General features: G+C 40.6%; 1 protein-coding gene across 6 annotated transcripts in view; it reads right to left on the minus strand.

Moving 5' to 3' along the window:
• KBTBD12 (kelch repeat and BTB domain containing 12) overlaps window positions 1-12,989 on the minus strand; it is a 63,941-nt gene that overhangs the window by 30,438 nt on the left and 20,514 nt on the right. For 5 of the 6 annotated variants that reach the window (XR_016438451.1, XM_090021585.1, XM_090021582.1 and 2 more), the window contains one exon: window positions 9,538-9,688. Coding sequence is in view for 4 of the 6 variants with exons in the window: in XM_090021585.1 (XP_089877711.1) it covers window positions 9,538-9,688 (151 nt within the window). In the remaining 2 variants the exon portion in view is untranslated. Of the gene's footprint in view, window positions 1-8,381; window positions 9,278-9,537; window positions 9,689-12,989 lie in introns of all 6 variants that reach the window. The other variant, XR_016438452.1, reaches the window with a different exon arrangement.

Raw genomic sequence — 12,989 nt, forward strand, 5'->3', positions numbered from 1 at the left:
TATTAAACAAATACCTTTAATGATCTATCAGGAATGGCTTTCAGAGCCTAAAAGCTATTATGTTTAAAAATTATTAAAGAAACCACTGTTAGTTTACACTTAAAATCTGATCTGCCTAAAAGCTGTTCACTCCAATGGGAAAAGCCCTCAAGATACAAAATATCTAAGTTTGTATTTGGATCCAACTAAGTCATTATGGATAAATGCAATTTCAGTTTCATTTGAGACAAGGAAAAAAAATCCATACTTGGTAGCTGGAAAATGAGAAAAAAAAATCAAATAGGAATAAAATATGATTTTCAAACATCTAAAAGAGGATTCTAAACAATGAGGGATTGCATCCATGGGAAAAAAACATGAAGCTTTTCTTTATGATGATACTAACACTGATAATATCAACGTTAAATGCAAAGGAGTTTGAGGTCAACAGATATTCCTAGGGTTGATGTGCCATGCACTCACAGATGTGGCTCAAAACTTCTCCACTGCCTGCAGACTCATTGTTGGTCAACACTTCAGGAGAGAGGACTCAGCTGACAGACACTGATACCACAGGCCTCTTCCTAAAATGTAGGCACATACATGAGACTTTTCACAGTGAGAAAAACTCATCTCTTCCAACAGTAGGGAGGCATATCCAATGACCCAGAATATTCATCTTCCAGAGCAGTTCCCCTTATAGAGACTTCCAGAGTGAGACACTGGAAATGAAAGATTTTTTCTCAGTTGGGCTCTTCATTCCCTCTGGTTGCTCACACTTGGTTCTGCAAGTTTCTAGCTTGCTGGTGCTCTTGTTCAGTGGGGTTATGAAGCTGTGAGGAGGGCTAGTGAAGATCTATAGACATAGTGTTAAGTTGCTGCAGGTGCTCTCATATTTTTAATTCTTCTGATCTGGGTGGGGCCCTTGAACAAGTTATTTACTGTTTAATTGCTGTTGGGGGTTGAGTGAGGGTGAGCTGGATAAAGCTCAACCCATGCAAAATAGAGATGAGGGGGGAACATATGGGGGTGCATCTGGAAGGAAGAGCTGAGACGGGACTTGGTAGTTGGTCAGAGGAAGGTGGGAGGAAGAATTACCTGGCAGGACAGCATTGTTGTGAAGGGCCAGGTCTCTCTGTTTGGGACTTCTGTCCTTATGACTGTGCATATCTTAAACTGCCTACAGCTATACACAGGTGCATTAAAACACAAAACTGTGCTTCCAGTGACCACAGACTCCTGTATTGTGCATATGGAGTGGCAGCAACTTCTATTTCTGCCTATAGGCTGGAATGGCATCTGGGGAGGGTCTGCATTGTTAACTCTCTCCCTCTGGGGACTCTGGCCATGAAGAGAGGGTGACATCCACCTATTTCCACCACCACAGCCCTGCTTAGTTCTCTGCACAAAGCCTGATTACTTGGCTTTTGTGCACAGAGAGGTGGATTTCACTGTGGGAGTTTTGAACACTTCTCTGTCTGTCATTTTCCCGTTTGTCACACAGATGATTTAATCCCAGAGATCTGTCCCTATTCTTTCCAACACACCCTTTGAACATGCAAGACCCTTTGCATTATTTGCTTTCCCTGGAAGATAGTTCAGATGCCACTGGATGACTTCAATAAGCCAGCAGAGCCACCTTTGTGTTCCCAAAGCCATTAATGCTTGAGAGCTCTCTGTATCACGCTTGGCTGACTCCACAATCAAACACACTTTTAAGGGCACTCTGAAAGCAGCTGTTCTAATGGACTTTAAATGTAACATGAAGTTCCATTAGTAAAATAAATATATAAATAAAATACATGATCTTTATTACAAAACCAAGATTCAAAGACAAGCCTTTTGATGCAAGAAGATGCAGGGCAGGTGAGGTAATAAGGACAGCCCTGGAATTTCAATGAGATACAGTGCTGTGCTTTACAGATACCCACATACTCTTTTCCAGTGACTGAATGTAAAAAAATATTGTTTCTTTTTAGGGCAACTCCCCTCATTCTCACACAAGAAGGCTAAAAGGAACTTGAGCTGTGTGGTTAAAATGACAAAAGAGCTACCAGGAAAAGATGCAGGGAGTGGCACTACAAAAAGAGGGGGTGTTCTGGTAAAACCTAGGTGCATTGGGAAACCTGCATAATCAGATCTTTGGATGGGGAGTGATAGGAGAAGTTTCTAGTAGTAACAAACAATGATGATCAGTGCCTCAGAATTACTTCATTTATATAGCTCTCTTGAGAGGGGTGTGGAGATGGACCAAGAGAAACGAGATTTTCCCAGCTGTGCCATTGACTTGCCTTGTGACCTCAGCTTATATTTTCACTTGTAGGCTGCTAATTTTGAATTGATATACCTGGGGTCTGATTTTCAGTGAAAATGAATTTACATGAAGTCCATCAACTTCTGTGAAAGTAGTGGGTATGTGGCACTTCTGAACATCAGACCTTTGACTCCTCAAGTTGGATGCCCATAAGCCCTGCTAAATGGACAGGTTACTTAAAATCTCACAACTGGGGGCTGTCAAGCCTCCAAACCATGACAAGCCCTTTGATCAAAATGCAATCAGTGAAAAATCCTTGTTTCAATTTTTATCAAAGAGAAAAAAAAGAGGGGGGTTGGGGAGGGAAACAGAGCTGATGAGCCAATGAGCAAGTGAAATCTTTCTCTCCCTTTTCTTCCGTAAAATAATTCACTATTAAAATGATCTTTCAAATACACAATGGATTCAACACTTTGAATCTCTTACATAGCATCTTCCTTCGTTACTCCCTAACAGCACACAAGATAACAGTCTTAGCATTGCCTGGCTTTCACTCATTCTCTGTAAATTGGGGGCTGCACAACTGGTTTCATGGAGAAATAAGGGAGCAATAAAGATGAAATGGAGAAGTGCTGCCATCCTTAACTATCACAGAGACAAGTAGATGATATAATATGGCAGGCAGCAAGAGGGGACCAAAGATGTAGTAGGAGCAGGGAACGAATGCCTGCACCACACAGCTAACGATTTTGGGTTCCAGCATCCCTTTCTCCCACAACTCCTGGGTAGTCTCTGACCAGAAGGAAAGAACTTTTGGCTGCAGTTGTCATTCATGGTTCTGCTCTTACATTAATACCCACTCAATGTCACTTCAGGAAGGGATAAAGAGGTATAATCCAGAGCAAGCCTGTTATTTTCCACTTGGAGGAAGTGAATGTATTTATGAATAGACAAGTTTACTTTAGAAGAAGCATAATTTATTCAAAGGCACAGTTCATACTGGAGCATGAAAGTTAAAATTTCTCTTTCCAGTTTACTCCTACACAAGCTTTCCTTCACAGAGACCCCTGAGTACTGCATTCAAATCAGTATTTTATGATGGAGACATTCAGAATTTAATTGAACCTCATTTAACTGCTTAAAACTTTAAAAAGAAGCTCTCAGCAAGTGCTCAGGGGAAACTAGGCTTTAATGAGGAGGGATGCCAGGCTGAGGAGGATAAACAAAGATTCTTTGATTCCCAAATCTTTATTAATAGGATTTCTCATTTAATTCCTTCTATATGTTCTTATTTATAAAAACAGGGATTACATAACAGAAAAACAATACACTGCTAATGCCCTTGTAGTGATGCAATACCTTTTACCAGTGGCCTATATTTCACACACTGTAGTTCCTTTGAAAGTGTTTTAGTATAAGCTGGTACATTTGGCAGGTCTTTTTTCCCCCTCATTTACCCATTGGTTGTAATGAGTTTTCACAGCCTCAGCTGCAAAGAACTTCTTTTTTGATTTTTTAAAGCATGAGATTAGAATGTGTGACCTTAAATAGAGCCCTCCCATCTGGTTTTCTTCCAAATTATCTCAATTGGCTCTGTCATTAAGAACACAATACTGCTCTTTCTTGAGCTTTCTAACGAATATAGTTATGTTCCTGGGAAAATATGGAGAGAAAGAGCTAAGATCAGTCAAATGGCTGAATAGGAGAAAGGATTTGGAGCCTCAGGAAGTGCTGTTCATTTACTTATAAGGTTTATGTATGCCATGTAAGGAGCATAAGAGTCTCTAGGAACATTATCTGACAAATAGCCCATTCTAATATAGGGGAGCTGATAAAAGACTCACAGTACCAGTTCCATGAACAAGCCGATCACCCAGACAGTAAGAAGCTATTTCTCCTGTCCCTGGCATCTGTATGACACAGGAATAACTCCAATGAATTCAGAGGAGTCACACAGGTGTGTGACCAGAATCAGGCCCTACCAACTAATCTGTTCCCTGGGGAACATCTCCGTTAATACAGATGTGCAGTGCAAGTACCTCTCCTTACTTCAGCACAGCCCAGAATTACATAGAGGAACCAAAATTATTAGAGGTCCAGAAAACATGACTTACAAGGGAGGAAAGGTTGGAAAAACTGGGGGGTTTTAGTCTAGAGAAGAAATCTCTTCCTTGGCATTTAAAAGAAATTGTCCATATTCAGACCCAGATTATCTCACAGCAAAACTCCTAGAGCAGCTGATTACCATGGGCTGTGTGCTCAGCTCCTAGGATTTGTGGGCAGTGCCTGTGTAGCCTAGGTTCTGTCCCAACAGGACTTTTCAGAAATTAACCCTTGACAGCCCAAGAGCCAGATCTGGAACTCAGTTTGATGTAAATCTGGGGCAACATGACAGCAGTCAATAGAGTTACCACAGGTTTACACCCATGTGACTGAGGGTGAATTCTAGACTTACATATCAAAAGTCCATTAGAGCCTTCTAGCTGAAGCAATCCCATACATAAATTTTGCTTCATGCATTAGCAGAGTTATATTAAAGAAATTAATTAGGAACATTGCTCAGTTCAGTTATTGTTATGTATATTGAGGCACCCCCCAAACCTGATCGAGGCCCCCTTGACCTGGAGGCTGTACAAACACACGGAAAGACCTGGAACTTGCTTCTAAGACCCAATAGTCTCATTAAGTTTGGATTTCCTTGTAATGCCTTAAGTCCAGGCTCCCTGTAGCCTCATTCTTATGAGCTGAGTATTTATTCTAGGAAAGACACGTATCCTCTGTTTGGTTTTTATACTACTCAGGGGTAAGGAATGCTGTTCTTTCATAGGATTTTCTAATCAACCCTCCAGGAAGGAAAAAGGGTTTAGAGACACTGTCCTTCCAAGAAAGACCACAACCACAGTTGCACTGATGAGACCACAAGGAAAGATGACAGCCTGAAAAGACAGAAGTGCTGGCAGGAAGCCAGGCCCAGACAAGGCCTGCATAGGCTATGATGGTTCAGTGCCCCTTGAGCAGAGGCTGTATGAAGCCCTGCTGGGAATCAGATGTGCCCACACACACACCAGATAAGTTCTTCCTGGGAGTCAAAAATAGGAACGAACATGATATATAATGCCCTCCATTAGGGGAAAACTCTCCGCCCCGGGAACAAAGCTTAGGTTGCCAGAGGAGGTGCAGCTACACCTCTCCTAACCAGCTTTCTGGATTTGTTATTATCTCCTGTACCTTGGCTGCCAATTGAACAGATCTTCATGGGTCTTCTAGCCATGCTGAGCGATGTGGGACCACCATATATGAGGACTTCTTCAGAGCTAGTGATAATCTCCAGAATCTCCCTTTTGGAACAAATTGGCATTGTCAGACTTTTGCAAGGGTTTGACATCCCTGTTTATTGGTGTTATGTCCCACAGATCCATGGCATGGAGCAGCTTGCTCTGGGTTTTACCACTTCCATGGCAGTTGCTATTCTTTGGTCTGTCAACATCAGCTCCAGACCTTCCCCTTCTCATTCTCCCGCTAATGTCATCTCTAGGGTGAAGTGCTGCCCCACCCAGCTTCAGAAGGCTTTTAACTTGTTCATTCCAATGTCATGAGCTGTCTGTCTGCCCGGGGAGGACACTATCACAACTGGTGATGATGAGAGGAGGGCTATACCCATTTGGCAGCCTGAGAATTCACTAGGCAGCAAGCACTTGTCGCCACAAATAAACCTTGGAATGTATCTTATTGAGCAAGATTTTAATTGCAGTTGGCATGTGTGAGCCTAGTGCTGGGGATGAGACCATCTGTGACACTGACAGAATGAGACTCCGAATCCTGGTGACTTTAAGGCTGTTTCTGACCTGTTTTAAGATCAGACTTCTGTGGAGGATAGATTTGTTGTTACAAGGGAAGCTGGAAAGCAGTTCAGTCTTTTCTGCACAACTCTCAGTCAGTTACTGTTAGGAATTACAAGGCCTCAGTTACGCTGATAGAAATTAGTTGTAACTGTTGACATAATGGGGTTTCTGCAGGCTTAACATTTTGGAGCCCAAGGCACAATTTGTCCAGAAATAGGTCATTTGGGGTTTTTTATGTGGTTTTGTTGTTGTTGTTAATACAAGCATTTATCTCTTTTTTAGCAATATGGGTGCTGCGAGGACCAGACTAAGAAATAGCAATTGTAACTGAAGGTTTACATTGCAGTCAGAGGTGTGACCGAAGCCCCTGGAAATATCCCTACACTAGCTTGATCTAGCTACAGGTGGGACCAAGAGCAGTGAAGATGCAATGGCACCGACTTCAGTAAGTACCTATAGCCTCTGGCTGAAGCCCATCCCATCATGTTTTCTCTGCAACTGGTACACAAGCTAGTTAGATCAAAGTTAGCATAGGTCTGCTTACACCTGTGGCAATCACACCTCTCTCTGCAGTGTAGACAGACCTGACAGAGTGGATAAGAGCAGAAATAAGACTGCAGAAAGTAAACACTTTTCTCAACTAATCTGTTCCCTGGGGTGGGTTCTGATATCACTTAATACACATACACAGTGCACTTATATCACCTCACTTCAGCACAGTCCCTCCAGAACTACACAGAGCAATCAAAATTATTATAGCTCTAGAAAATATGACCTACAAGGAGGAAAGGTTGGAAGAACTGGGATTTTTTAGTCCAGGGAAAAGAAGACTGAAGGCTGATTCGATTTAATAATGGTCATCAAGTTCCTGAAGAATGGCTATAAAGAGGATGGTGATAGACTACTCTCTCTGTCTGCAGGTGACAGGACAAAAAATAATGGCCTTAAATGGCAGCAAAGAACATTTAGGTTGGCTATTAGGAAGGACTGACTGACTATAATAGAGGTTGAACATTGGAACAGGCTACCTAGGGAGGTTGTGGAATCTCCATCCTTGGAAGTTCTTACAAGCAGATTAGACAAATATTTATCTAGGTTGGTTCAGGCAGAAGTGATTAAATAAACTGTACTAGAGGACCTCTTGCACCCCCTTCCAGCCCTATTCTCTAGGATTTTATCTGAGATCAGACATCAGCATAGAGATGTTACAAGGCATCTAAGTGCCCAGGGCAGCTGTGAAGCACAGAGGCAGTGAGAAGGCCCTGCCTTAGTTATACCACTGGAGCATCCCTGTAGTTATATAATCACATTGGTTATTTTAGTGACAAAAAAAGGGTCCAATATGAAATCACATCAGGGATCCATCTGACTTCCATGGGACTGTTCATACAGGGGCTATGCAGGTAGGGGTATGAAAGGTGTGGGAGGGAGCAGGATTCTCTTCTGCCTCACTCATCATCGATAAAATTGTTAACATAGCTCTACCTAGTGAATCTTTATGATCAGTTTTGACTGGCAAGCAAGAAAGAACCCAACATAGCACAGAGCCCAGGCTGAGTTTGACAGCTGTACATAGCAAAATATTGCTTGAAAAATGAACAAATCTCCTTTCAAAGCCCGTGAAAGACCTAGAACTTCATGATGCCATTTTTACAGTCACTTCTCAGAGTGGATCTGCCCTCTTAGCAAACATATACATTGCTTCCCTTTCACTCTGATACACTTCTTGCCGTGTATAAATTTAGACCAAGTAAAATACTAGTGACCCTCATCTCAGAAAGCTTCTCTGTTTTCCAGTAGCACCTCCACTGTGTGGAAGACTGTCAATCTGTTTTATCACATGCATCCCGAGATGGCTTCTTTTTCTCCCTCCCTGTCTCTTTTGTGTCACTGCAGAATTCTTGGTGTTGATCTCAGTGTACTTGTTACTGAAAGACTTGAATAAATCCTTTCTTCATGGCTATTTCTGCTGCTGCAGGCCTACTATACAGCCTGTTTCAAGTTCCCCTCTGCCCCCCACTTTTTTTAAATCTGTCACTTTCATATTTAGTAATTTCCTAGTATCTTTGAATTTAAATAGCCACAGCTAACTTTATGTGACAATATGCTGACCTTCACCTGCTTGGGACCTTTGACAATAATGATTTTCTACTTGTGTAACTTTCTTTCCTATACACACTTGCTTGACCCTAACTTCTGGCTACATCCATGGGACCAACTCAGTTCCAATGGAGAAAAGAGTCTCTAAACTCAGACAAATGCAGGGTAGTATATATGTTCAGATCCTACTATCTAAGGACATTTACCTCATGTTGGTGTCTTCTTGTGGAGACTTTCTATACACTGTTTCTTGTGTTCCACACCAGATACAGTAGTCTCACTTCCAGATACTTGCACAGTCATAGCTTTGCTTGTAGCTCTATTCTCATTCTCCTACTTCCCTTTTTGCTGTCTTCTATCCTTGCAAGGTGACTCTTTCCCACATTTTTTGGTCATTTCCTATACCTGGAATGCCTTCCCTCTTCTTCCTTCTTTTTTGCATGAAACCATCATCCTCTCTCCAAACAAATCACTTATATATCTTTGTCTTCCAAGATGTCTGCTAGACTTACAAAGTGCATGCGTGACCCTTAAATGTGTACCCAAAGTAAAGATGAATGGTCATGTTTCTACGGTTTTTAACTGGCAGTACAGCTGTGTGGATAATGGACTACTCAGTCTGATAGTTGGCCACACAAATCAGATGTCTTCAATTTAGATCAATCAAAAAGTTCTGGTATTATTTAACTCACTCTCATGCCTCTTTAAAAATGCAAGTCAAATTCAAAATGCTACATTTCAAATTCAAAACAAAAATTAAGTTCATTTTGAACATGTTCAGAATAAAACATTCCCACTTTTCCAAATGTTTTCTTTTTTTTTATTCACCAAATTTGACCTGAATTCACAAATAGTTTTGGTTCTCCCCAAAACTACGTTTTTTCAGTGAATGTAGTAGTTACTGGAAAACTTTTGCCTGGCTCTAACTGGAAGACCTGTATTTTATTCTCCACTTTGCCAAACTTCACATGAACCTTCATCATATTACTTCACTCTTCCAGATCTCTAAAATGATGCTAATCATCCCTCCTCCCCTACAAGGACTGGGTGGTCATTCTTAATTCATTAATATTTACAAGGCACTTCGCGATCCTCAGCAGGACTGTGTTAAAGAAAAGCAAAGTATTATTATTGTTGCAGTAAACCAGAACATTAAAGTTTCATACAACTGGTTTAGCTGAAGTTCAGAATATGAGGAATGATGATATGAACAAGAAAAAAAAATTGCAATCTATTTGCTCCAACATGGATTGCCCCAACCATACAAAACAAAAAGGGTGAAATATTTCATTTCACAGAGGCAAATTGCTGGGAAAAATAAAAAGTGGCCATAGTATCTGTTAAAAATCTGTTTCCTCTTACCCAGGACATAAATCTCACTGTTGACTACAGCTGTGCTGAAGCGGTATTTGGAGTACTTCATTGGGGTGTGCTCTGTCCATTTGTCTTGGCCTGGGTCATACTGAAACATTCTGTTACTTAATCGATCTGGCTCATCGTCAGGGAGATCCATCTGTATGAAATATGACAGCCATATAATAATACAACATTTGGAGCCCTCTGCACACGCCTGCATGCAATTAATCACAGCAGACAGCTGAGCAGATAAATAACATAAACACATCAATTATAGCTGTGAAGTGATTCATACTCACTACGACTTAACAGCACCCATGACTTGTGGCTGGAAGTACACTGTAGAAGGCAGATGAATAAAGTGCATTTATATTCCATAGCAATGGAGTCAAGGATTTGAGTAATAACAAAACATCCATGGACTGAGCTCTGACAGAACATAGCTCTTTTACAAGGCCTTTGTGAAGCCATACGAATAAAGGGAAAAGCTTTTTCAAGACATTTTTTTCTTCTGCTGAAGACTGAATTTCTATTTACTTTCTTACTTGGGCTGCACCATGAGTTTCAATGATGCATGCGGAAGGCTGTTCTAAGAGCTTCACGTACACATTACTTATGCTGAACTAATATCTGTTAATTTAGTCAGTCCACATACATCCAAGCTGCACAATTGCTAAATATTGCCAGTTAATAGTTGTAATGACAACTTCCTAGCTCCCAACTAGGCAAAAAGTTTATTTAGATAAATGTGATATCTTTTATTAAACCAACTAAATAGTTGGAAAAAAAATGTTCTTTGCAAGCTTTTGGGTACAAATGCCCTTCTTCAGGCACAGGGAGTGTCTCTAGCTTACAACTACATTTTTGCACCTTTAATGACATCTCTAGTCACTCCTACTTGCCTGATTTTCCTAATCTTCCCTTTTTCCTCCTCCTCTGATAAAACATAGGAACTCCAGCTCTGATTATGTTTCCTGAGTGTGGCACCTTTAAATATAAGCTGTCTGCTTTGGGGGAAGACTGATAGATTTCAGAATGAAAGGTGAGCAAGAAAGAGAGGTGGAGGGATTGCTACTGCATACTCACAAAGTTGTTACAGTCCTTTCTTTGCTTGTTGTTTTCCTTAGTATAGAGCAGTGGTTCTCAACTTCAAGGCAACCCTTGGAAAATGCCAGCTTGTAGCTTTCACTCATTTTTTGACTACGGAAAACAATAGAGCCATTCTTCTGCTGCAAAGAACTCAGAAAGACCACAACTGGTCTTTGTTTTTGACACTGCGGATTTCCACTTGAAATGTGTAGGTGTTTGCACAGTGCTAATACTACGTGGCACCCCCTGGCATCCTTAAAAGGATCTCATGGCATCATAGGGCACTGCAACACCCTGGTTAAGAATCACTGGTACAGGCATCTTGAGGCTAAGGTAACGAGTGAGAAATAAGAATCCAGATAATGGAAGTCATCTATACTGACACTTTTTTATGCTTTGCTTTTTCTGCGTGGAAAACTTTTCACTCCACTTCACGCCTCCTTCCAGCCTACCTCTGGGGGGTAGAATCACCCCACTGTCCTCATCAGCCAAATTCCAAACAGCCCTCAGTGACCCTTCTTATTATTAACAACCCCAAGTTTCCTTGGTCTAATTTACTCTCATTGCTCTGCTCCAGTTTAAAACTCCACTGATGTCAGGGAAACATTATATCAATGCAGGCATGAAGTAATGCTGCAGTGACTCAAGCCCTTCTTCTCCTGAACTGTTATTTTACATCCTGTCTTGAGTTTGTCTTTTCTTGTTTCAGTGATAAGGTCCCAGTGGGAAGGGAATGTGACATTATCTATGTTCTATGAACTGGCATATACATTTATGTCACTATATCGATATTATACTAGTAGTTCTGTTTATTACAATGGGGTGTTTGGTGCTGCATAAATATAAGGACAGCTTCTGAGCTGACCTGTGGAATATGTTTTATATTGTGCCTGCAACAGCACTGTAGCCTCATACACAACCTGAGAGGTAAGTCCTAGTATATCTGGCACCATCCTATTTCTGTAGTGTTGGTCTTAACATCCTTATTTCTGTGTTGAGGCTAATGTCGAACTGTATAAGCAGGTTCTTACTTTTCACAGCAATAGCTTCTTTTCAATTAATGCTAATGCACTCGCTATTGTATGTATCATCACATGCCCCCATGAGTTGTCACAGCCAGGGTTGTTGGGAGGTGTCAATTCCCATGTGTCTCACAGCAGCCTTTATTTTTGCCATTTTGCCTCAATATCCATTGCAAGAGCTTTTCAGCTGCTTTTCCTTTTTTCAGTCTCTGCTGGGGAGATGGCTAAATAAAACTGGGTGTCTCACTTAGAATCTTTGTTATACAAAAATCCTCCCCACTCTAGCATTTTACAACCAGGTTGTTTCCATATTGAGGATACTCTCAAATTTTACTTCTTTAAATAAAGAGAAGGTGTCTTTGGTTGTTTCTCTGTCGGAGCTATTCTCTGATCATTCTCTGGTCTCTTTGGGGACTTCTGTGCTCAGGATATTTTAAGAGATGCAAATCATGTTTGCTGCACACAATTTGGTCTTAAATACTTTTAAGATTTATTTCTTCAAAGGCATCCCAAACCAAGGAGATGTGACACTATTTTTAATATCCTTCAGTCAATAATATGAATTACAAATGTCCCAAATACAGTATAGCAAATTTTTCAAGCCAGAGAGAGTCTCAACTTGACTTACTAAAATTAAACTGTACTGAGCAACAACAACAACAAAAGAAGTACCACTTTAAGGAAGGACGTTCACACTGGGGAATTAGAAAGGGGGAATGGTACTTTGGAAAGCAATCCATTTTGCTGCTATTGTTCTCTTTGTGCTGTTACTAAAGATACTTATGATAGAGCTGAATAAAAATGTTACATCAAAACATGTTATTGGAAAATTCAGTTTGCATCAGAGCTATTTTTTAAAGTTATTTTTTCCATAGAACATTTTAATTTTTCATCAAAATCCAAAGCACCCAAAATCAGGAACAATTTCCTGAGAAACAGAGCTGAGCTCTGCAACTTCTTGAACTTCAGATTTACCAGAGTTCACAAGGTTGCATCTTAGGCTCCAATAAGGACGTGTGTCTTATTTTAACACAACTATTTTCTACTAATTAGAAGAGGCAAAGATGAAAAAAGTACCAGTTACTGGGAAGGATGAGAGAAATTCATTTTCCATAGTATGTGATGAGGTAAAAGTGCCAGGCAAGCACCAAATATCATCACTGTTTATTTTTAATAAACATTTTGCTAGATTAAGGACTGAGCAAGGACTTCAAGGTGATCCCAATGACTATATAAAAATGGAAGGTGAGTGAAATCATGCCAAGACAGCTGCATTTTAAAGTCTGCCTCAATGTGAAGTTTTTCAGACAACTGCCTTTTATGGGATGTGACACATGCATCAAAATT

This window comes from Crocodylus siamensis, chromosome 11, assembly GCF_052110815.1.
Source record: "Crocodylus siamensis isolate JL-2025a chromosome 11, ASM5211081v1, whole genome shotgun sequence".
NCBI classification, from domain to species: domain Eukaryota; kingdom Metazoa; phylum Chordata; order Crocodylia; family Crocodylidae; genus Crocodylus; species Crocodylus siamensis.